The sequence below is a fragment of the Danio rerio genome, chromosome 1 (genome assembly GCF_049306965.1).
Source record: "Danio rerio strain Tuebingen ecotype United States chromosome 1, GRCz12tu, whole genome shotgun sequence".
In the NCBI taxonomy this organism is placed as follows: domain Eukaryota; kingdom Metazoa; phylum Chordata; class Actinopteri; order Cypriniformes; family Danionidae; genus Danio; species Danio rerio.
Genome location: NC_133176.1, coordinates 20,241,435 through 20,268,782, shown reverse-complemented (window position 1 = coordinate 20,268,782; position 27,348 = coordinate 20,241,435). Strand labels below are relative to the sequence as shown.

The following is a 27,348-nucleotide window of genomic DNA, read 5'->3' as shown; positions in this document are numbered from 1 at the left end:
TTCATTTGATTTATTACAGTTTGTAAAGTAACATTTTCTGTCTTTTAGTAAATCTATTATATGAGAGACTTGCTTTATTTACCAAACAAGTGGATCTAATTGGATTTGCATAGTAAACATTAAATAAAAGTTAAAAAGGTATTAATTTGTATTTCAAAATTAGGTTTGGAGTGGCACAGTGGCACATTGGGTAGCACGATCGCCTTACAGCAAGAAGTTCGCTGGTTCAAGCCTCGGCTAGGCCAGTTGGCATTTCTGTGTGGAGTTTGCACGTTCTCCCCGTGTTGGCGTGGGTTTCCTCCGGGTGCTCTGGTTTCCCCAACAAGTCCAAAGACATGCACTATAGGTGAATTTGGTAAGCTAAACTGACTGTAGTGTATGTGTGAGAGAGGTTTGGGTGTGGGTATTTCCCAGTGTTGAGTTGCAGCTGGATGGGCATCCTCTGCGTAAAACATATGCTGAATACTTTGGCAATTCATTCTGCTGTGGCAACCCTAGATTAATAAAGAGACTGAGCCAAAAAGAAAACGAATGAATATTAAGTTTTTAGTTAAGATACTTTTTTACAATATTCTGCACAGAAAGAGCAAAAATCTTCCCAGATTCTGTCTGACCCTGTAGTTAGTGTATGAATATGTAGTATAGTGTATGAAACACTGATTCAGCAATTACAGGACACATTTCTGTAGTTGTACTGGTTTATTGTTACTATGTAATAACATTGTAACTACTATGCCATTATATCATAATTACTATGTAATAACATTGTAATGACATAGTTATTACAGTAAATACAATACTATAAGTGTTCTTAAAATGTTATAACAATGTAAATACTGTATATACACTGTTATTACTATGTTATTATATTTTAGTTACTATGTAATAACATTGTAATTACAATGTCATTATATATTAACTACTATGTAATAACATTTTATTTTCTGTCAGTATGTTATTACTATGGAACATTATAAATACTATCATATTATTACTATGTAATAACATTGCAATTACATTGTTATAACATTGCAATTGCTATGTAGTAACATTTTAATTGCTATGTCATTACATTGTAATTACTATGTAATAATTAGGCTGGCTTGTGTAGCAAGCCAGACTACTGTTATCCTATTAAACTTATTATTATATTTATTATTCTTCTTCTGAGACTAAAAATTAAACTCTATCTCGTCCTAGGCCTTTCAAGCTATGACCATCAAACTCGGGTCAGACCTCCGAACTATTCTGACTCGAGTTGCTATATCCTTTCCGACTGATCCGACTTTCGGTTTCCCGAAAAACGTCCCGGGACCGTCGGAAAAATCCCATAGACGTAACATTGGATCAAACTTTGTGACCTCATAACTCCGCATCAGAATGTCACACAGACTTCTAACTGGGCTCATTTAACTCAGACTATCAAACTGCCAATGACTGATCACCTTTAAACTTTCTGGCCACGCCCTAGCAACCACTTTTGGACCCTAGAAACCGTCCCATAGACTTCCATTGCAAAAGACTCTCATTGACTTTACATGGGATCAAACTTTGTGAGCTCATAACTCTGCATCAGACTGTCCTACAGACTAATGGCTAGGCTCATTTAACTCAGTCTAGCCAGCAGCCAATCACCGATGGCCTTTTAACTTTCTAGCCACACCCTAACAACCAGATACTGCACCCTAGCAACTGTCCCATAGACTGCCATTAAAGAGGTTCAGACTGATATTGTCATGCTGCAGTGTGATAGAGACATGGGGGTTGTTTTTAACTGTTCATACTGGCAAGAAGCTTTGATACATCATCAGTCTAAGCTGTCAATCAACTCCATAGCAACAAAACAGACTAACCTAGCAACGATATGGCACCAGCTATATCTCAGCATCAGAACATCGTAGAGAGGCGGGGGTTGGCTTGTTTGACTCATGCTCGTACACCATCTATCTATCTATCTATCTATCTATCTATCTATCTATCTATCTATCTATCTATCTATCTATCTATCTATCTATCTATCTACCTCTACCTATCTATCTATCCATCTATCTATCTATCTATCTATCTATCTATCTATCTATCTATCTATCTATCTATCTATCTATCTATCTATCTATCTATCTATCTACCTCTACCTATCTATCTATCCATCTATCTATCTATCTATCTATCTATCTATCTATCTATCTATCTATCTATCTATCTATCTATCTACCTTTATCTATCTACCTCTACCTATCTATCTATCTATGTATCTATCTATCTATCTATCTATCTATCTATCTATCTATCTATCTATCTATCTGTCTGTCTGTCTGTCTGTCTGTCTGTCTGTCTGTCTGTCTGTCTGTCTGTCTGTCTGTCTCTATCTATCTATCTATCTATCTATCTATCTATCTATCTATCTATCTATCTATCTATCTATCTATCTATCTATCTATCTACCTCTACCTCTACCTATCTATCTATCTATCTATCTATCTATCTATCCATCATGCTAACAACATGCTAATTCATGCTAGTTACATGCTAATTCATGCTAGAATCATGCTAACAACATGCTAATTCATGCTAGAATCATGCTAATTTATGCTAAAATCATGCTAGTAACATGCTAATCCATGCTAGAATCATGCTAACAACATGCTAATTCATGCTAGATTCATGCTGGTAACATGCTAATTCATGCTAGAATCATGCTAGTATCATGCTAATTCATGCTAGCATCGTGCTAACAACATGCTAATTCATGCTAGAATCATGCTAGTAACATGTTAATTCATGCTAGAATCATGCTAACAACATGCTAATTCATGCTAGAATCATGCTAGTAACATGCTAATTCATGCTAGAATCATGCTAACAACATGCTAATTCATGCTAGAATCATGCTAGTAACATGCTAATTCATGCTAGAATCATGCTAACAACATGCTAATTCATGCTAGAATCATGCTAACAACATGCTAATTCATGCTAGAATCATGCTAACAACATGCTAATTCATGCTAGAATCATGCTAACAACATGCTAATTCATGCTAGAATCATGCTAGTAACATGCTAATTCATGTTAGAATCATGCTAACAACATGCTAATTCGTGCTAGAATCATGCTAGTAACATGCTAATTCATGCTAGAAGCATGCTAACAACATGCTAATTTATGCTAGAATCATGCTAGTAGCATGCTAATTCATGCTAGAATCTTGCTAGTAACATGCTAAATCATGATAGAATCATGCTAACAACATGTTAATTCATGCTAGAATCATGCTAACAACATGCTAATTCATGCTAGAATCATGCTAACAACATGCTAATTCATGCTAGAATCATGCTAGTGAAATGCTAATTCATGCTAGAATCATGCCAACAACATGCTAATTCATGCTAGAATCATGCTAGTAACATGCTAATTCATGTTAGAATCATGCTAACAACATGCTAATTCAGGCTAGAATCATGCTAGTAACATGCTAATTCATGCTAGAAGCATGCTAACAACATGCTAATTTATGCTAGAATCATGCTAGTAGCATGCTAATTCATGCTAGAATCTTGCTAGTAACATGCTAAATCATGCTAGAATCATGCTAACAACATGCTAATTCATGCTAGAATCATGCTAACAACATGCTAATTCATGCTAGAATTGTGCTAATTCATGCTAAAATCATGCTAGTAACATGCTAATTCATGCTAGAATCATGCTAGTAACATGCTAATTCATGCTAGAATCGTGCTAACAACATGCTAATTCATGTTAAAATCATGCTAACAACATGCTAATTATTGCTAAAATCATGCTAGTAACATGCTAATTCATGCTAAAATCATGCTAACAACATGCTAATTCATGCTAAAATCATGCTAGTAACATGCTAATTCATGCTAGAATCATGCTAACAACATGCTATTTCACGTTAAAATCATGGTAATAACATGCTAATCTATCTACCTACCTATCTATCTATCTATCTATCTATCTATCTATCTATCTATCTATCTATCTATCTATCTATCTATCTATCTATCTATCTATATTTTCATACTTTTAAAAACTGTTTAAACTAAATAAACTATTACCGTCAGGCTTTCACAAGCCAGCCTCAAAGTTTGTTCTCAAACTTTAAGAATCTAGTTTCGTAATTACTATGTCAAATATATTTTTATTTGAATGTAACAACACTATGTATACTGTCGTTATATTAAAATAGGTTATATGCCAAAGCATGCTAATTAGATTTTTAATTTGCCAGTAACCTAGGTTAAGCGCTTCTGGCGAACTGTATACCAATGCAAAAACCGGCGCGTTTAAGGGCTGTTTTCTTTAAAAATCAGCCATCTCCACTAGCTAAGTGATATCTGATATAAAGTTGGTCTCAGATTGTACAAGAAGAACTGCATTAAATTACATTTTCCCCCGTCATGTCTTTATAATATGATAATTTATTTTACCCCAGTATATTCAATGGAGCTTCGGTGTACAAAACGTTTTTTTGTCTCGTTTTATGCTTGAGCAGCTAAATGAATGGCAAAGTTTATTTCACTGAACGTATTTTAATAAAATTACAACATCGATGCTGTAAAAAGAACCATATAAAATGGAAAAAGTTCACAATAACAGGTCACTTGAAGTTTGTCAGTATAGTATACCGTTTTACTATGTAGTAACATTGTAATTAACCAATTTACCAATTACAAAGTTATTACATTGTAAATATCATGTAATAATATTGTAATTACTATGTAATAACATTGTTATTACTATGTCATTTTAATTACTACGTGATAACATTGTAATTACTATCATTTTCGTATAATTACTATGTAAAGACATTGTAATTATATTATACTTACTATATAATAAGATTGTAATTACTTTGTCATTATACTTTACTCTGTAAAAACATGGTAATTACTATGTGGTTATATCATAGTTACTATGTATTAATATTGTATTAACATTGTAATTACATTGTTTTAACATTGTAATCGCATTGTAACAGTAATTATTTGTCATTGCATTGTACTTACTATATAATAATATTGTAATTACTACGTCATTATATTTTTATTACTATGTAATAACATTGTAAATACTATGTCGTTATGTTATAATTACTATGTAATAACATTGTAATTACATTGTTACAACATTGTAATTACTATGTCATTACATTTCAATTACGATTTCATATCATTGTAATGACATAGTCATTACATTGTAATTACTTTGTAATAACATTGTATTTACTGTGTAATAATATTGTAATTACTATGTAATATGCTGTGTAGTTATTATCGTATATGCTATGTAATTACTACGTCATTATATTATCACTATGTAATGTAATTTCTATTTAATAATCTTTTAATTACTATGTATTGACATTGTAATGACTTTCAATATATTGTTTTTACAATGTAATAACTATGTAATAACATTGTAGTTACAATGTACTAACAATGTAACTACGGTGCTATTACATGATAATGCGGAAGGACTTTAAATTTGTCGGTAGCCTGAGTTAATCACTTCTGGTGAACTGTATGCAGAGTAACTAACCATCAGTCCGTTTTAGAATTTATTGGGATAAAATACTTTTTATTCACTACTATTATGTTTTTATTTCAGGGACAGATAATGTACGTTTCTGGTAGAATGTCCCATATACTCCTGTAGAAAAAAAAAACACTCTTTCATCTCTCTGAAACTAACTGAAACTTGCAGAATCATTCCTGATCTAAAAAAAAACAAATACAATGAAATACTCCCCTTTACCAAAGCGCTTAATTCTTGGAGCACTAACAGTTCCTTTGTATAATAAGCACTTCTTGTGTGTATTGCCTCTTCTTGTTGAATCACTGAATGCCTTCTCGATTGTAAGATGCTTTAGACAAAAGCCTCTGCTAAATGACTAAATATAAACATCTAAATGTCTATAATTGTCAGTAGTGTAAAGTAACAAATTAGAAACACTCAGATTACTGTAATTAAGTAGTTCATATCAGGAATTGTAATTTACCAAGTACTTTTAAAAAAGTGTACTTTCACTTTCCCTTGAGTACATTTTTAGTGCTGTATTGGTAGTTTTACTCCACTACTTTCTTTCAACCTGCAGTCACTATTTTATTTTTTCTTGTCTATGGGGATTAGAAAAGATATGGATGATTTATAATTTCAGCAAACTGTCTAGAAGCATTAAAAGTGTCCAAGAAGATGTCCAAAATCTTTACACCCATTGGCCCAGAGACTGTTTAGATGCATGTCACCGATAAGAAGATGATGGATGTTTGCTGTAAAATGACCGAAATGGCCTTAAACTCCCAGCAGGCACAAGAAGTCAACATGAGGTCAGAATAATGTTGTACCCCAATGTCGTGGGGATGTTGCATTTTGTTTGGAAAATCCAAACAATGTCCAATGTCCAACCTAAAATTAACCAAATATCAACATCTAACGATGTTACAGCTTGGCGTTGTGTGGACATTACCATTATGAGGTTTATCAGATGTTGGATTTGGGTTGCCATACCTGGTGAATAAATGTCAGTATTTGGTGTCAATATGATGTTGGTTTAAGATGTTGGCTTGAATTTGGATTTTAATCACTTTCTAACAAAACCTACAATTAACCAAACTTCATTTGACGTCATTATTAGACGTAAAATTAATGTCCTTAGGCGCTGGCTAGACATTGAATATTGGTCACCTGACATCACACTCTAAATCTAACCTATTAATGTCTTATGACTTTGTGTGTCTGCTGGGCAATAACTTAATGCACTACATATTATTATGTGTACAATCACAAATTACTTGTAAATCCATCAGCTTTTTACAGCGTAATACTCACTACTAACTACTCTTTAGTACTTTTGAAAGGTCTACGTTTTACTCATACATTGATTGATATTTACAACAGATACTTTAATAATGGTACTTTTACTTAGGTATGATTTTTTAGTACTCTTTCCACCACTGATAATTGTCTATCATTGATTAGGTTATTTTTGTCATGACAGAAGCCTAATATTAGTATTCAGCAATAAAAAAGTTTAAAAGACACATTTCTTTATAATAAGTCAGGACACTCAAAAAAAAATTTGAAAGGGAGACTATTACAGAACAAACTGGACATTTGCTTACCCTAGGACAAAATGATGTCTTTATTAGTGGTAAACCATTGTGCACTGATTGTGCACGAATATTGATTGTGATGGAGTGTCAGAGATACAGATCGTGATGCTTCCTTCATAAACCTGCATTTAGGCAGGATGTAGACCTAAGTTGTCATAGTAACAATTTCCTGTGTAAGAAAGCCAACCACAATGTGGCTACGGACTCCACATGACTGCTTATTGACGTGGTAAACAGATAGAGAGATAGAAAGCGAGATAGACAGGTGTTTAAGCCACTGTTTTCAGCACACCTGTCTCTTCTGGGCTTCCACTTGCTAAAATCAGAGTTTGTGCGTGCAGGGCTGAGTGACTGAGATTCAGATCATAGCGGTGATCCCTCTACTTCACACGCTGCATGTTCTTTTTTTAAAACTGAAAAACAACAGCTCGAGTGACCTCTACAATACAGTCCTCAACAATCAAGACTTGTTTTTATCAGCTGTCATGTTGGCTTTTCACCAGCCAATTTAGGCGAACATAATTCCACATACAGCCCTTCATTGAGACCTTGCAGCTGTGCTTCATCTCAGCAGATTACTAGACCAAATGCCTTTGTATGTATGTAGTTTATAATGCCTCTGTAATATCAGAGTGACAACTGTGAAAATAGACTCACCGGCCACTTTATTAGGTGCACCTTACTAGTACAGGGTTGGGAAAATCTCCCGATCCACCACATCCCAAAGGTGCTCTATTGAATTAAGAACTTTTGACTGTGGAGGCCATTTGAATACATGAACTTATTGTCATGTTCAATAAACCAGTCTGAGAGGATTCACGCTTTATGACATGGAGCGTTACCCTGCTGGAAGCAACCATCAGTAGATGGGTACACTGTGGTCATAAAGGGATGGACATGGTCAGCAACGATACTCAGGTAGGTTGTGGTGTTGACACAATGCTAAATTGGTACTAATGGGCCTAAAGTATGGCAAGAAAATATCCCACACACCATTACACCACCACCAGCCTGATACAAGACAGGATGAATCCCTGCTTTCATGTTATTGACGGCAAATTCTGACGCTACCATCTGAATGTTGCAGCAGAATTCGAGACTCATCACACCAGGCAACAATTTTCCAAACTTCTTCCAAACAACCATGCCACATTCAAAGTCACTTACTGTAAATCACTGATGCTCAGTTTGAACTGCAGCAGATTGTCTGTACCATGTCTACATGCCTAAATGCATTGAGTTGCTGCCATGTGAATGGCTGATTAGAAATTTGCATTAAGAAGCAGTTGGACAGGGGTACCTACTAAAGTGGCTGATGTGTTTCACATTTAAGCCATAGTATTGTATGTGTGTGCAAGGGCATAGAATTAGCGTGGACGTAAAAGATGTTTCCCTTCCAGTATCCACCAATTATTGACATGTCCCCATCAATAATTTAAATAAAAATGCTTCAGAAAGTCAGAATAATGTTAACAGAGATAAACAGCTGATACAATGTTACATTTATACAGAATATTTATAAATAACAACTGAAATAAATGTTTTTTTTTTCAGTTAATGTGAAATCTAAGGGAGTCAATGACTTGTTCAGCTTGAGGTACAAAAGTCTGACAGGATTGCACATCTTGTGATGTAATAAAAATAAGAAACATTTAAAGCTGTTCACTATAAGGTTGCTAAGCCAAAAATTAAGTATTGAGTAGAACAGTGGTTCTCAAACTTTTTTCATCAAGTACCACCTCAGAAAAAAATGGTCTCTCCAAGTACCACCAAAACAAGCAGTATTGAAATACAGTAGCGTAGTAGGCCCAGTAAAGCAGCTACAACTCTGCACAGTGAAAAAACGTAGCAGATTACCTCAGAAATATAGGCCATATGTCATATATGACACATTATATACATCATTTTTGATACATTTTGAAACGTGTGTAGCATGTACATGACATATTATTTCTCCGCGTACCACAAGAAGAAAGCCTGCGTACCACTAGTGGTACACGTACCACAGTTTGAGAAGCACTGGAGTAGAAGCATGAAGTACAAGATCATTGCTAAATTATGTGTGACGGACAACAAGATTATAGAGTATGCTCTTTTTATTGAAATAAATGACATACTTAATGCAAAGTTATTTGAGTAAGAAATAAAATATATCATGGCAATAAATTAATAATTATTTTCCATGATTTATTTTCACTTATTTCAGTTCAATTGTGGCCATGTTCAATTGTACCACTTCATTCTCAATGGCAGTGCAGTTAAATCATGACCACAACTGAACTAAAATAAGAGACTGAAGTAATAAATAATGGTAATTAAAGAGCACAACATGGCCACAATTAAATTAACTAAATTAACAACATGGCCACAATTTAACTAAAATTCATTGGCATCATTTCTATCATTCTAGGAATAAAGGTTTATACGTAGTTCATTGGTGAAAGTAACCAAATCAAACTACTCAATGCATATTTATACTGTGTAGTTGAGTAGAAATCAATGTTTCTCGAGTCCTCTTCACTGCAGTTGGTTATATTGATCTGGTGATTAGTTTGTAATGATCTAATCTAATCATATGACTGTTAGATCTAAAGTGTTAAGCACCTTTTTTTGGTGAGTCTTGATTTTTAATCATGTAAAATATGCATGGTCTTTGCATCTCAGCATTCCTTAATCTGCACTTTCTGAGCATTCCATGTTGTAATATCAACATAACCTAAAACATCACTGTTTAAAGTCAGTCAGTGTATAGGCGTTATTATAGTTAATAATAAAAAAGCAACGAACATATGTTCCTACACTGAGAGTTTACAGTGTTATAGTTTATAAAGTGTAATGAAAGGTGTTTTTTATTAAATACAAATATATGAAGAGTTCAGATGCAAAAACCTCTAAGTGTCGTCTGAAATTTCGGTGGAAATCTAATCTATCTATTTTTCTCAGCCTCCTTTTTTATGTTGAGTTGTTTTACTTTAAAGACCAGGGAAAGTACTTAATCTTTGACGCAAATGTGATATTACTGAAGATACACAAAGGAGCCAGATAGAAATACTAAATTTAGAGGAACATTTTAAACGTCATTTAAAGGTTTTTGCATCTAAATTCTTTATATATATATTTATACATATCTATACTTTTTAACATAATTACATATTTGTTTTATATACATTTTTTGTTTAAGTTCATAATGAAAATAGTTGGTGTATGGTTCTAGAGTCTGAGTTTGTAAATTGACTATCCTGTCTGCCACCAGGTGGTGCTCACATCCTGAACTTGAAAACTCACTTACTTATGGAGAATTAATAATTATTTCATTCAGCTCATATTAGTATTATTATTATTACTTATAGAAAATCTTAAATAACCCCAGCCTTAACTAAACCAACTTGTGTTTTATTTACATTGCAAAATAAAAGATGTTTAATCTTTCTCTCCATTGGATTCTAAACGAAAATACTTTTAAAGCTCACAGTTTTAACAATTTCCCCCCGAACACATGACAGTCTGGACACTGACCGGAAACGGCGTTTGTATCCCGGTGGATGTGATATGATCAGATTCTCCAGTGTAATTTTCTCTCATCATGTGAATGTTACCGTCACATCCCACTGAACGCCGTTCAAACGGCAACACACACTCCAAACTTCCAATAGTTTCACTTTCCTCATGAACTCTGGATGGCTGAAGCGATGAAAGCGCGCTTTCACATCTTCCATAAACTGCGGAGGGATGTGAAAAGCGAGCAGGAGGCAGTGAGTACCTTTTATAAAGTTTATTCGGAGTTTGTTTAGTTGGAAAGTCCATGTCTGCTAGCATGGCTGGCTAGCTAGTCGGTTAGCCACTAATGAGAGTTTAGTGAACATTAACCCTCTGAAAAATAATTAATTCCCTTGATATGTCATTAAATGTATTTCCCTCTCGCGAAGAGTGAATAACACAACGTTAGTTGATGTAACGCCTTGATGTATATCTCGGATAATGAACTTTTTCTTGGTAGAGTTGTATTAGTGGGCTGTGTTTCAAAACATGCCGAACTGCTTGTCTAGACAGCATTTCTGGGCACTGATTCAACTATCCATAAGGCGCTAATGCTGTCTAGGTAGGCAGCTCAGTATGTTTTGAAACGACGCCTGTCAGTTTATTATAAAATAATGGTTCAAATGTTACACTTACGGTCAAACGAAACTTTTACTGATCAAAAAAGTCATTTTTGAACGAATAAAATAGTTTAAAACTGAGTCTAAATGAGTTCAATTAAATGGGTAACTTAGATGGCGGTTATTTGATGTCTCAGCTTACTGTAACAGTAACGTTAGCTGTCGGTTATTTGTATGTAAGTTAGAAAATGGACAACGCATTGAAAGCAGTTGAAATGGTTTAAAGAGATTCTTTATATGCAGGCATGTATGATGAAAGATGACAGAAAGGTATATAAAGTATTTTTTATTGTTGAGAGCAATTGGGTGGTTAAGTTTGTTTGCAGTAAGTGTGCTCATTCAAGTCTGTTCATTGACTAATGGCACTCAAGGCAGTAAGACTGATGGAGTGTCAGATGTTTTGTGTGACAAAGGAACATCAGGAACAAGATTGCAAATGTAAATCATTTACATACTATAAAGGCTGTTTTTACACAAATGACAATGAATGCATTGTCGATTTCTGACAGTCTGTCATATTACGTTCTGTATTCACTGTATTCCAGCACTGCTGTCTGATTCAGCTTTTAGGAAGTTGTTGTTGTGTAGCAGTAGTTCCATCAATGTTTTCTAAAGTTACTTTTAGTATATTGTTTCGTAAATGGAACCAGCTCATTTTAAGGTGTGTGTCACAATCACATGTCCTGCACTCAGTTCCACCTCATGTGACCTGTTTTTAAACAGTTCCGCAGCATGTGCCTGTGCCTTATTCATACTTTGAGTTTTTACTTTGTAAAACTGAACATGAAAACTCTTGTTGTGTATGTGCGCTGTTGCTTAGTCAAAAGTTACCTTTTTCAGTTTTGTGTAAATGCTTGTATTTTTTGGTCTGTACACATTTGATCAGACCCAGCAGTTGTTTTCAATAATTTATTATTGTTCATTAAATTATGTGCAGCAATATTTAAAAAGAATGTTATTGGTGGCTTGATCAGAGTTAAGAATAGTTTTTTTGTATCAATGAAATTGTTAAACTTTTATAGTGCTTAAACTAGTTTATTAAAGTTTTTGAGTTATGTTCAAATTATTGACATTATTTTTAATAATTTATTCATAAATGGCAATATTTAGGGCAGCACAGTGGCGCAGTGATTAGCACGATCGCCTCACAGCAAAAGGTTGCTGGTTCAAGCCCCAGCTGGGTCAGTTGGCATTTTTGTGTGGAGTTTGCACGTTTTCCCTGTGTTCGAGTGGGTTTGCTCCGGGTGCTCCGGTTTCCACCACAAGATCAAAGACATGTGCTATAGGTGAATTGGGTAGGCTAAATTGTCCAGACTCCGTAGTGTATGAGTGTAAATGATTGTGTATGAATATTTTCCAGTGATGGGTTGCAGCTAGAAGTGCATTCGCTGCGTAAAACATATGCTGGATAAGTTGGCGGTTCATTCCGCTGTGACCCCCGATAAAAAATGGACTAAGCCGAAAAGAAAATGAATGAATGAAAGAATGAATAAATGAATGAGAATGTTTAATGAAGCTTGAATGAACTTTAATAAAAAAAATATTATTTTTTTTAAATTATATATAATAATCACAGTTTTAGACTTTACACAAACACAAAAGTGTATGTTTTTGCTCTTAAATACACATGTCATTGCTCCTGAAGTTGAATCCACCTTCACTGTCTTTTGTCTCACATCCGAGAGAGTTAAGGTGTGGTAAAGCACCAAAGAATTGTACCACCCAGACTGTTGAAGCCCAGAGCAATGCATGGGAGTGGATCAGTGATAGTCTGGGCAACATCATTAGATTCCCTACGCCCAATACATGTGCTAGATGATGGGCACATCACTGCCAAGGACTACCGAACCATTCTTCAAGGAGAATAAGGACCATTTGCACCCAATGGTTCAAAAATTGTATGCTGAAGGTGGTGACGTGTATCAGGATGATAATGCACTAATACACACAGCAAGACTGGTGACAGAGTGGTTAGATTAACTCTAAAGTTAATCTCCCATAGCCTGCACAATCACCAGATCTTAATATTATTGTGCCACTTTGGGGTGTTTTGGAGGAGCGAGTCAGGAAACATTTTCTTCTACATCACGTAGTGACCTGGTTTGTTCATGTTTTTAAATTATATTCTAATTATTTAAATTATTTGTAATAATTTATTTATTAATGAGAATATTTTACAAAACCTGAATGAACTTTAACGAAACTTTTATTTTTTTTATTATATAAAATAATCAATAATTTATAGGTCTAATTTTAAATAGCTTTTATTTTACATTTTATGCAATTATTTTATCATCGAATACAGCAAATTCATTCATTAATTTTCCTTCGGCTTAGTCCCTTCTTTATCAGGGGTCACCACAGCGGAATGAACCGCTATCTATTCCAGCATATGTTTTACACAGCAGATAGATATCCTTCCAGCCGCTAACCAGTACTGGGAAAAACCCATTCCATCTCACACACACACACACACACACGCACACACACACACACACACACACACACACACACACACACACACACACACATTAATTTGTAATCAGCAATACTAATATCTAAACATAATCATTTTGAATAATAATTTTAAGCTAAAATATGTTGTCATTAAAATGGATGATAATTAAAATATAGTCATTTAAAACATGTAATTTCAGCAAATATTTTCAAAGATGATGTCGTTGTAAGATAATAATAATACAGTAATTATAATAATATTATGTATTCTAATATTTTATATATATTTTTTTAATTTAAGTCCAAAATTTGCATTTACTCTTCAGTATGTTGCCGTCTCTACTTAAAATGTTATACCAACTTCCCATATAGGCTAGGATATAGACTGTTCCTTACAGTTTATCTCACCATATGACTAATTATGCTGTTTTAGCTGAGTGGTGGTTGTGGAGCTTTAGATGACCTCATCGTCTAGCATTTCCTTTTTCTTGCTGTGACTTAATGCCCTCAAAAACATGAACTTTGAGATGGTGGTCTTGTGAGTGGGTGTGTTCTGTGGACTAAAGGGAAGTGAGTGTGTGTAGAGTATTCTTGTGTGTAATCATGCTGTTGTTTTAAAAGACTATAACACAGTGAAATATGACAGATCTATGAATGTAAATATTAGTGAAATGTGACACACTGTTTAAAACAACATTAAAGCCTGTTATCTTTGACATTTGTCTGGATTGTTTGTCCCTCCCGTTCAGAATTTTTCCATCATTATGTATATAGGTGTGTGTGTGTCTGGATAAAGTCAAAGCTGTTTTTTCTGGGTTGTAACTGTGTCACATCCCAGACTCCTTTGAGCTCTGTCTATCTGTTTCTCCTCTCTTGTTTAGTTGTTAGTGTGTTTGGTGTTGGATATCAAAGTGCTGAGGCAAGCTCTTTTTTTAATGATTATGCTAATAGTAAAGATGTTTACATTGTTTAAAATTCACCCAAGTTATTCATCAACATGACCGTTAAAAGCATTTGTATTAAGGCACAGTTCATTTTGATTGGAAGTTGTTGAAAGAGGCCATGTTGGTGGTTTGAATACCTGAGGCTAGTTTAGCCTGAGGCTAGGCACAAGTGCATACTGCATTTTAGTTTTGAGATAAAAAAAGAAACAATCCGCATCCATACTGGTCTCGGGAAAGATTTTCATCCACACTTCAGGAACAAAAACGCATGTCAGAAGCTAAAAGTAGCTATAAAAAAGTATTATATAAAAATATAAATATATAACAACTTAATTGTTGTACAAAATTGTAAATGTGGACATTTATGTTTCTGGCATATATGTGGAAATTGATGCTTCTGTCATATATGTGAACATTGTTGTTTCTGGCATATATGTGGACCTATATGTTTCAAAATCTTTACTGCTCTATTCATTTAACCTATCAAATGTAATGTTTAGACGATCACTGTGTCTCTTGCAGGATTTTCGGGTATTGTAATTAGTTTTGGGGGATCATGGAGCCGGTATGAATTTGCAGAAGAGCTTCCGGGAGAGGTCTTAATTAGACACTAGATGGAGAAGATAGCTCTGCTCGCATCACAGCATCTGAGGAGCGGAGAGGGATGCGGGATGTATTTGAGGACCGGGCAGCAGACATGTGATTTCCGAAAGATTATCAATCGTTTTTTGTGGCACTGAGATGCTTGCAGTGACCCAAGTTCGATTCCCGGCTTTAAGTTCCTTGTTGGTTCTTCACCCTCTCTCTCTGCTTTCCTGTCTTCAATCTCCATCATCCTCTACAATAAAGATAAAAAAAAATTCTAAATTGTTATATATAACAAAGAAAAAAAAGAAAAGCACTAGTAGCCCGAGCTTCACCAAAGCTGTTCGCCACTTTCGCTCTTGCACTGAGGGACAGGAGATGTTTGTTCAGGGTTTTTTTCTGCACTTCTATGTTCATGCCAAGCTGAAAGGGCACTGACTTCTCTTTATTTTTGGATTACTGACTGTTCCAGCCCTCCTGACTTCCTCTGAAAGAGTGTGTGAGTGTGTTTGTGTTTTACTGAGTAAGAACAGACCATGTGTTTGTCTGTCTTAAGTGCTCTGGGCACATAAAACTGTGGCTTGTTGTTCATGACAAAGAAGAATGTATAACTTGTAGCAGTAGCATTTAAATTGGGAGGTGTCTGTGGTCAAACAATAAATGTATAAATTAAATTACGCTCAAAGTTGGTCAATCAAATTGCTGGAAATTATTAAAAAGATCTAGATTTGAGATTAATGTAATGATGTTAAGGGTATTGTTAACGATTTACATAGGTCTGGACAATTGTTTAATATTAATACATATTGCGATAGATTTTTTTCAATAACAGTGATAGGATTTTAAAACCCATTTCTGATATTTCGATATAAAGTACTTATTACATTTGGAATAGTAATTTGTATTCTGTAATCTATTACATTTCCAAAGTAACCTCCCCAACACTGATCATAAGTAGCACCGACTTGCACTGAATTCTAGGCTTATGGTAGTTTTGTTGAATAAAATCAGCAAACAATGTAAATGAAATATAACAAGATGCTGTGGAGCCAGAAACTCGAATTGTTGTCGGATAAGTGACGTCACGGCTAGTTTTCGAATTAACTAAAAAGCATGCCTAATAACATACCAGCAGTTTTGTGCAAGTTACTTCCAAACTGTAATACAGATTATTTGTTACAATATAGGTTATATTATACTACAATTCACCACACTTTACTGCAGTAAAACTACACTTTGTATTTCATTTTCTTAGTTCACTATTCTTAATACTACAGTATGCTGAAGCATTCATTAACAAGTTGTAAATAATACTAGCCTAAAACATAGGCAGTATACCTAGCAATCAAAAACACTAGAATTTATTATAGAATTTACCTTAACCTGTAGGTAAGTAGTGTAGCAATATATAATACATATCTACATTCTTGGGATAACAATTTAACAGGAGAATCTCTGGAGAGCAAAAGCACATAAAGAGGAGGAAACACAAGGCACACATTTTAATCTGCATCATCTGAAAGAGCGAGAGCAGATCATTCGCACGTGAGCAGACAGTGTTTTGAATGCACAGGAGTTTTGTCCACGAACAGAGGAAACCAGCGTGTTCGCTTGATCGTATTACATGAAAGCGCTCTCGACTCGTAATTCTGCGATTACGACATTTGTCAGTGAAATAACGGCATATGCACGTACGTCCATCTCGCGAATGTGCTGTCTTCTGCCATTTTCATCTATTTGCTGCTTTTCCTCTGCGTCGTTAGGGCTTAACGTTGAGTTGAGTGCATCTTACGCTCCACGCCATAGCAGAAAGCGTGCGCACCCGTTACTATGGTTACTTGAGGTGAGGTACAGAACAAGATAGTCGCTAGCCTAGTTTGTCGGCTAAAATGGAAAAGTGTATAAAATGCTTTATTTAATTCAAGTTGCCTACTTGTACATAATTCTTTTCTAGGGTTCGAACTTTATTCAGATTTTACATTTTCCCCTCATACTTCTGTCGGAATGGGTACAAAGTTGACATTGAATTTCATTTGAAATCTAATTAAAAAGGTCTTAAAAAGCCTTGAATTTAATTTGGAGAATCGTGAGGTACCCTGTCCATGCACACAAAAATATGCTTGTTGTCGGCAATGCCCATACGGTCACTTATCCATCGATATAGAAAAGTGATGTAGTTATATTTTATAAATATTCCATATTGACCACCGGGACAACTCCCGATCATAGATATATTTATATATGTTTACATATCTATGGCCAGTCCTCCACTACACCTTGGTCCCACATTCATTTCAAAGGAGCGCTACCCTGTACTAAAGTGGTGGCTCTATTGATGCATTCCTTCCAATAGACAACAACAGGGTAGGAGACATCTAATGTAAATATCTATGCAGTCATAAGAGCTTGAAGGCGGGGCAAGCATTGTGGGCGTTTACTGCAGCAAGTTGACTTGACAACAGCTTAAAACTTTTTCTGAGTGCTGCGTTTCAGACGCAGAGCTGGATTTTGTGTGAATGTCTCATAAATCTGCACATACAGTGAAAACTGGTCGCACAGCAACAGTTTTATGCTCTTGCACAAAGGCTACCAAATAATTTCAGGTCACATAGATAAAATTTCGGGTGCATTTGAGACGACAACAGTCACAATTTCGAGCCCTGATATAATTTTAAAACATTATACTTTTATTTACGTTTTTAGTTTCATATATGATAGATAATTTTTATGCTTATTTCGATGGCACTATTATGTTTTTCTGATTGCACTATTATGTTTTTCTCTTCTTCTTCATTCTTTTATATCACATTTTACCTATTTTTATGCTTTTTAACTAATTCTATTATTTGTTTTTATTTTTATTTTACTTGTTTCTTTTATTCTTGTCTATGTAAAGCACTTTGAATTGCCACTGTGTTTGAAATGTGCTATATAAATAAACTTGCCTTGCCTTATTGAAAAAAAAAATTATTTGCATGACTATTCTTTTACAAAATAATTAAATAATTTTTATACCAATGTCTGATAATTAATTGGCCAGAATGTTTACTTTAGTAATGATTAAAACTGATCAGCTAACCATTTACCAAGTGTAAAGATTTAAAAAAAAATTTAATTAGTTTTTTGGCACTTCAAAATATGTCATTAAATGACTTTTATTCTAAATATGAATTACCATTTTTGGTATCTATTGTTACATTAAATTAGGGATGGGCCATATTTTATTGCTTGCAATACATCGGTTCCTCGCTACCTTCATTGGCCTTGCAGTTTCGAGATTTTTTTTTTTTTTTTGTTAACTGCGCATTGTGTTCTGCATCCTCATTGCCATTGTCAATCAATCTCCTCCATGCCGTGTCTCCTGTACAGTACAGCAGTGCTCTCAAACTCAATCCCTGGAGGGCCACAGCTCTGCATAGTTTAACTCCAACCACCTCCAACTCACAACTGCTTAATAGTCTCTAGTAGTTTTGAAAGCCTTCATTAGTTTGATCAGCTGTGTTTGAATAGTTTATTTGTGGTCCTCCAGGAATCGGGATTGAGACCTATGCAGTACAGAATGCGTTCAGCTTGCCAAATTTACATAAATCTTTGATCGCTAGCAGTGTGACTCTTTAGTGCTGGACTGCATGTTTGCAAGTTTTCTCCCCCCAAAAAACTCACAATGTCGATGAAACTGCACCATCATAGGCACCTGCGCTAACATCCAAAAGGCACCCAAGGAAGATGCTATCCATCGCACAAAAAGTTGGACTTCTGGGCATGCTAAATGTAGCAGTTACTTGTCTGTAGGATGCCATTACACAATAAATAAATCTTTGGTTCGTTACATTAAGAAATAATCTGATATGCTCTAAATACACTTCATAAAAACAGTCGAGTGTTTGGAAAAACATATTTTTATGACCAGACATGGTTATTTAATATCACAGAATAAAGAAGAAATCATGCGATTTTATAGTATTCAATACAGTGATAAATGCTAGGTTAAATAGCATTGCATTATAGTTATCAGAAAATACCAATGGCTTGAAAAACACAGATAATCCAGATATTGCCTCATGCGTTTGTTTTTTGTCTTCATGTTTGAGCCATTTATCAGTTCCTCCCTTAACCTTGTTCGCTGTTTAGTAGTGATAGCTAACCGTGGCTGACGGCTTTTCCTCAGTAGCTTAAATGTGGAGATTGTGCTAGGGCGCCCTTTTGCGTACAGTATGAATAAAATAAAAAATAACACTGTTTCAGAGTTCTCACGGTTTATTTCTAACCTGCTTCAGCACATCTGCTTGTGTATTTTATGATCCTGAAAACCTGCTCGACCAGCTGCTTCAGTGTGTTTAAATGTGGTTGAGCTCTGCAGGATAATGGTAGAAGCAAGGTTGAGGACATTTTTTTGTAAACTATAGAAATTAACACAAGATACTGGAGTTTTTTTGTCCCTCAAAAGATGCATATTTATTATCGTCCTTACTGTACTCGCGATAAATATCAGAAAATATTGCAAAATAATTTTAAGTCCATATTGGCCAACCCATCTCTAAAAAAATATGACAAAAAGACACAAGAAACATTTTCAATATTTAAATATAATACATTGGTAAGAGATTACAGTCCAAGTGCACTGAGTAGAGCAAAACAAAACAAAAAAAGAGATTTAAATAATCAATAAAGACAAAAAGTAAAATTTTATTGTTTTGATTAGCACTGTACAATATATCGTTTTAGTATCAATATCACAATGTGCAAATCAGCAATACATCGCAGGATATGCAAGGCTATGTTGGGTTTAATAAAGCTTAATCTAATCTAATACAGTAGGTTGTAAAAGTGTGAAATTTTTTAAATGTATTTTTAAGGCCTTTGACTATAAGATTTTAATTGAATTTGAACCCTTTTGGCACAAGAAATACTTAAGTTTAAAAAAAAAAGAAAAACTGATTTTTAACAAAGATTATTAAATTATTTACCCCATGAAGACTATATGGTGTTAATAAACATTTGATTATTGCATTTTTAAACTTAAGGCTATTAGACTCCACTGAAAATTTATTTATGTATATTTTATGCTGATGCACTCCTCTAAAATTGTGAAATTATACTAATATTGCAATATGTATTACAGAAAAACTAAATGTTGCAATGCCATTTTTTCCCAATATTGTGTAGCCCTTGATGCTCGAAACCCTATTTTTCTTTATTTGACTCATATAAGAATAGACTTATTCTACACTGTAAAAAATAAATCCGTTAAATTTACGCTAAAAAAACAGCAGCTCTGGTTGCCAGTATTTCACAGTTAAAAATACGGTACAAACCGCAAAAGTAATTTCTCATTTTTACTGTAAACTACTGTATTTTATTGATTTTAAGAGGTAATATGTCTGTATTTTGAATTACCAACATCAGAATGAACCAATGCATAAAAAGTGAAGTGCCTGCTGGGAATTGTGGAAAAGTCAATTTATGATTATTCGCTGTATATATTAAGAAAACATACTGTTAACCAGGTTATGGAATTTTACCAGAGCATTTTTACTGTTTTTCTACCGTTGAAATCACGGCCATTTTTTACAGTGTGTCCCTGATTAATAAAGAGACTGAGCCAAAAAGAAAATGAATGAATTAATAAATGGAAAAAAAAATAAAATTTTTTATACATATATATATATATATATATATATATATACACACACACACACACACACACACTCACACACACACATACACACACACACAGTTGAAGTCAGAATTATTATTAGCCCCCCCTGGATTTATTTATTTTTTGTTTTCACGATAGAAAGTATCATTGTAAATAATTTCAATGTTATCTTTGTCCAACTGCTTGTATGCAGACTAAGTTAAAAACTTTATTTATTTATTTTTTTACAATTTTACAGCAAAAAATTTGCCAAATGTTCTTGTTTGATTAATAGTTCAACTATATTAATCGTTCATTTTTATGATGGCATTTTCTTAATATTTATTTAAATTTTGTTTATGCAGCCCAGACATTATTTCCCCCCCATAAGTACATTCTGGTGTTCCCAGTGTTTGCCGAGCTTGCTTCTTTAAACTATAAGCAAACAATTAAATACCGTTACCAGAGATAAGGGCATCCCAGAGGGAGAAGAGAAGGGAGCAGGAAGAGAGTACGAAAGATTGTAACTCTGCTGTGTTTGGGAAGGTGATCTTCCTTGAAAGATGTCACGGTGCAGTGCTCTGACTGAACAACATTGTTCTGAATCAGCAAGAGAGGAGGAGCCAGAGTCAGCCCTGGGTCCTAAGAAACAGAGGAACAGCTAGCAGAGGGAGAGAGAGAGGGAGGGAGGGACAGCAGAGAACAGAGAAAGCTTTGAGGGACTTACACTTACCATCTGAAGTACAGCAGAGTAAAGGTGAAAACGTTTGAAAGTGGAGAATATAGCTCTGATGGAGGGATGAGGGAGAACACATTCAGGTTCGGACATGCCTTCTCTGCGTAGATGGCTGAATCAGGTGAAATGTTTGAGGGAGTGTTTGTATGTGTGTGTGTCGAGTCCTTTCTGTTGTCATTAATAGGCACAGGATTTCTAATGTAAAGTAGATGTGTGTACAGTTATTTCCTTGCTGCATGGTCAGTAACATGACAACATGGTTTCTGTTGGCCTCCTACACTAGTGTGAGAGTACGATTCTGACCTTTAAAGCATACAAAATGTATGAAATAGATGTCTTATTTTGGCCTTTCCTATATAAAAGAGACAATATAGTTTGCTAATACCTAGTTTTAGCTTGGAGATTGTTGTTCTTTGATATTCTTGTTTGCAACAGGCTGTTATGCAAGACAGGTCATGTTGATACGTGAACATACAAGCTCATCATCTTTGGCACAAAAGCTTGCAACCCTGGATTGAGATTATTAATGAGAAGAAGTGACTTGTTTGATGCAGGTTGGAGGTCTGGCCTTTCTTCTGCAATGTGACTTTCCTTTGGAGAACCTTTCTGTAAATATCACCATTATCTTATAACTATAGGCTTATCTGTGAGTATTCAGGGTTGTTGGCAAACTTTTCTTCCCTTTAAACTGTTTTCCTGTTGTCATCCTCTTACAGTATAAACGATGACCAATGAAATTACTCTACTGTGGTATCCAATCAAATGTGTGCTTTATCATGCTACACTAAATATATTAAAGCCATTTTTAGGGGGTGAAATAACTCTTTAAGCAAGGTTCACGCAGATCTTACAATTATGAGGGAGTAAAGTCATAAAAGCTTGCAAAACCAAGTTCATCGAAAAAAAACTTTTTTACTTGGTAGCACCGGTGCTCCCAACTTCAAATATTTAGGAGCACCAAAACAATTTAGGAGCACCAGAAAAAATTTAGGAGCACCCACCAAAAATGAATGAGCACCGCTGCAAATTGTTTTTTAAGGGATTTATTGTATTTTAAAACAACATTAATAGGACTAACAAAAACCAGAAACAACTGTCTAACTAATGCTGTGATGACTTGATATTTGTGTGCAATAATTCCAAAATGAATGTCTAATAATTATAGAATATTAATGATGATGAAAATGACAATAATAGTAACAATGAATTACATTTCTCATTATGATGCTGCCTTGAATGTGCATGAATATCTGCTATAAAAAGTCTGTTACTTTATGAAAAATAAATGTATAGTTTGCATCAAACAAAAATTAAGCATTGCAGTAAGAAATATTTATTTTGTACTGCTGTTTTATATGAATGTCAATTTAATAAATAATATTTCTGCTACAAAAGGAACAAAAGATTATAATAAATAATTCAATTCAATGCTGAAAGCTGCAAAAAAATAATATACACCTCAAAAAAGAATAGACAAAAGAAAGTAAGTAAAGTCTCACTTCTATCACTCTTTAAAAGTTTTGGTTTCAGTTTGTGTCAATTTAAATGTTCAGTCTGAGCTGATCTTCATTTTTCTGTGTTAGTGGAAAGCAGCTAACCCAATTTATGAGCAGGTTGAGCAGGATTCTTGCGATGACCACCGGCGCAGTACCGCTGTTTGTTATGATAAGCCGCAGTTTCAGTGTAAACTTAGTAAAGGCGAGCTTCTTTGGCGATGAAATGTACAGTATTAGATTTGACTTTTAGCGGACATTTGCGCTGAATACGCAGTGAATGCAACGCATCGAGATTCGGGCACCTTCTCCGAAGTGCACGTAATCGATTGATCTCAGCTGGCGGATCAATATCCACCACGTGTCATGATCGCTCGGCAGGGAAGAGCGATTTAGCACGTTTTTACAAAAAATCAAAACAGGTCGCACTACAACCATTATCTGCAGTCGCACTAATGCGCCAAAATATATTATGAGGTCGCATAGATTAATTTTCGGGCGCATATGCGACTAAAATGGTCAAATTTCGAGCCCTGTCTATGGTTTTAAAGCATGCTTTTTTTTTGTGGCATTTTTTAGACTGCATTTGCTGAGTTTTCAAGGCAGCAAGAAGTACAATTTAGGGTTGCGCTGACATTTCGGACACTGGTAGTAGAATTATGCCTAAACTTTGTTTTCAGTTTTGTTTTTTAATGGGTAAACTTCTTGAATGAAACAGTAGTGGCATTTAATTTGTGTTTTCCAAAGACACTGAACTGTGATGTGCACACATAATGCCTATCTAAAAAGCTTAAAGTTTCAGCTGTGTACATAGGTCTGGGTTTATGATATTGATTTCTCATTTTTAGTCAGTTCTGATTTCTATTGAGTCATGAATTTCACTAAACGTTTGATTGATGAATTGATGATTAAATTGTCTCAGATTTCTAATTTCTTGTTGATTTTTACAATGATCAATAATTATTTCAGATATTGAACAACAACGATTTATATTGCGATATAAGTTGTTAATGCTTCCAGATTTAAGAGTACCTCAACAATGACTGAAGCTGCAAAAATTAAAGGGTCCATTAAATGGCATAACATATTTTCAGCCGAAAAATTGGTACATCTCTAATATCAACACACTTTTAGATTCCCATTGTTGCACATTTCTGCTGTTCAATCTATATAGATCAATATAAAGTAAAAAAGTCCAGAGCTTATCGTTGATGATGTAAATTCTATTGCGATTCGATATATTATCGTTTATCAGCACAACCCTAGCTGAACTGAACATGAACTGGTCATCTCTCTCTTTTTTTAATACTAGTCATGTCAATGAATAAGTCTTGTTTGAGCATCAGAAAGTATGTTTAAAGTATGACTTACTCAAATGCATCGTTCCTAATGTAATTGATCAGTCATTACTTCACATGGAAATTAGGCATGGACCAGTATAAGATTCTGATGGAATGATAATCATGAATAAAAATGTCATGGTTTGACGTTTTTAAAACCTTGACTTTTTTCTAAATTGCGGTATTGAAAACGGTTATCGTCCCATTCATGAAGAGCACAACTCAACACACACTGCACTGCACAGATTCTGAGTCTGTCAGTCATCATTCTGCTCATCATCACATCACAGCTTTTTTTTCATAATCACAGTTTTGTTTTATATTTTATGTTTTTATTGTGCTGGGCAAAAATTTATTGTGATTATTCACGTCAAAAAAATAACAGTTTGTTTAGACATAATATCTCTGTGTCACTGGGGTGTCCCTTTTCAAAAGGTATAAATTTGTACCTACAAGGTCCATATTAATACTTCAAGGGTACATATTAGTACCTAAAAAGTACAAATATGTTCCTCTTAATTTTTAGGTACAAATATATATATTTTTAAGGTAAAATACTGTATTTATAAGGTATAAATCACCCCAAAAATTTCATTTTCGCCTTAATATATTGATGTATACACGGCCGGTAAATCACACGGGACGTGAGCTGCTGACCTACTTGATAGACACGCGCACGTCTACTTTAGTGAACAAAACCTGCATAGGCTGTGAATAACAGATAATAAAGTTGTAAATAATATTCAGTTTGTGGCACAGAGCAATCGTTTGAGAGCCGCACGCAAAGTATGAACAGCAGTCAAAATGAAACCGAAAACGAGCAGTTCATTTAAATAGTCATATCGCAATTTAGAGTTACAGTATGATTGCAACAAGCATTTTATGTTTTTTCTTTCATAGCGAACAGAGTTGTACATGAAAATAAATGTTTACAGTGTCAGTATAACTACTCGAGCCTATATATTGTTGAATATAATCACATAATGACAAATGTCTGATTTTACCAGTGAATAAAATTGTCTAACAATGTTGTTAATGACAGATTGCAAGCATATATCTCAAACATAATAATTCAGAATTTATATAAGTAGAATAGAATTTGCTTATAGAAACCAGTAGACCTACACATAATATTATTATTGATGTTTTACCATATGTTTGTTTTTATCATACCTTTATTTTACATCTACAGAATCGTGAGAAAATGGTGATCTTTATTTTAAACAAAACAATCGCAATTCTCATTTTAGCCAGAATCATGCAGCTCTACCTTGCATACTGCCTAATATGCGCTTCAAAGATGGCCGCTGAGTGAAATTACTTGCCTTAAAGAGACTTTGATTCTGCCTCCATTCTCTTCAGAAACACCCACAATTTGTTATGAAATTATTATCCTTATAAAAAACTAAACTGTCATAATCTTCTAGAATATCCTGTTAAGCTTTGAATCAAAATTAGGAACATGAAATAGCAAATACTGTAAAAATGCTCTGAGATTTAAATTTTGCTAACAAATAATAGCAACTCAACTGGTTGGTTGTATTTCTGGATTCAGAGTAAGACTCTCAACCCCATTGTCTAAGATGAATATGATGAGTCAGTAGCAATCTTTATGCAGGCCACACATCCTGGAATTCTGATGATCAGACCCAACTGTATTATCATAAACAAGCACACACACACTGTGACTCACACATGCTGAATCAGACCTAAAAAAAGTGTGTATTGCTGCACACAAGGTTGTAGGTACCACTTGCACTGGTTTGGTGCTCTAAAAAAAAGTGCTCTTATGAAACATTTGGTTGTGTGTTAGTTTTGATTAGCCAAAGGGATTGCTCACATAGCAGACTTTTGTAGAGTTTCACAGCTCACATCTAAATCAGATGCCTGAGGATGTAGCAATTTCAAATAATCACAAATGTAAATGAACACAGAACTAGTTAGCTGTGTTCGCTGCCCTAATGTAGTATATACACTGTGGCCACAAAACATCTTTGCACACTTTAAACAACTTTTCATACGTCAAAATAATTTACATAAAACAAACAATGCACAACAGATTTTCCCAGAGCTTCACAGAACTTCATTGTCCCCTTAGTTCATTTGGTCTGATTCACAAGCTGTTATTTAGCACATTTAAGGGTTAATTCTCCCAAAGATTAAAATATTTTTAGTAATTACTTATTTTCATGTTCTTACAATCCCCTGGAAAACAAATTAAGATATTTTAGATGAAATCTGAGAGCTCTCTATGAAACTCTGTAGACAGCAATGGTGTTGAGACGTTTATTAAGCAAAAATATTAGCCCCTTTCACACATACAGACCTTTCCGGAAAATTGCCGGCAATTTTCCGGAAAGGTTGTATGTGTGAACAGGTCCTTTTTGAAAATACCGGTAAAATCGTTCTGGCTATTTTCCGGAAAGAGAAGTTGTAACATTACCGGCAATTTGCCGGAATGCTGCGCTGTGTGAATACAGAAGGAAGATTCCCGTAATAAGCGCGTGCACGTCTAGAACGTGCTGACGTGAGACGTCTGCTTTAGTCAATCACAACAGTCAGACGCATTTACGTCCGCGTGGTTTATGAGGATAAAAGCCTTTGAATATTTTTTCCAGACACATTTAGCTGCTAGAAGTTAGTCAGATCACGTTTATATGTTCTTCTTAATGCCAACTGTGTAAATAATCATCGATGATATGCTTATGATAAGCCGTTGTTTGTTTACGTTCCTGTGCCTGTGAAACATCCTGTGAGCGCCTGCACACGCACATATTATGAACATCTCGACATGCGAAAGTGATCCTGAGAAAGTTGTTCACAATATTGATCATCCACAGAGTTTGTAATTTA

The 27,348-nt window shown here is 34.6% G+C and overlaps 1 protein-coding gene across 17 annotated transcripts in view; it reads left to right on the top strand.

The window, feature by feature from the left end:
• tbc1d1 (TBC1 (tre-2/USP6, BUB2, cdc16) domain family, member 1) overlaps positions 1 to 27,348 on the top strand; it is a 119,688-nt gene that overhangs the window by 16,458 nt on the left and 75,882 nt on the right. For 5 of the 17 annotated variants that reach the window (XM_068217984.2, XM_068217983.2, XM_005168371.6 and 2 more), the window contains exon 1: positions 10,746 to 10,897. The exons of 8 other annotated variants lie outside the window; for them this stretch is intronic. In XM_068217984.2, coding sequence (XP_068074085.2) covers positions 10,823 to 10,897 — 75 coding nt within the window. In that variant the 5' untranslated portion in view covers positions 10,746 to 10,822. Of the gene's footprint in view, positions 1 to 10,745; positions 10,898 to 21,589; positions 21,784 to 27,348 lie in introns of those variants that run through there. 4 more of the 17 variants (XM_073950088.1, XM_073950082.1, XM_009307533.5 and 1 more) reach the window with 1 other exon arrangement.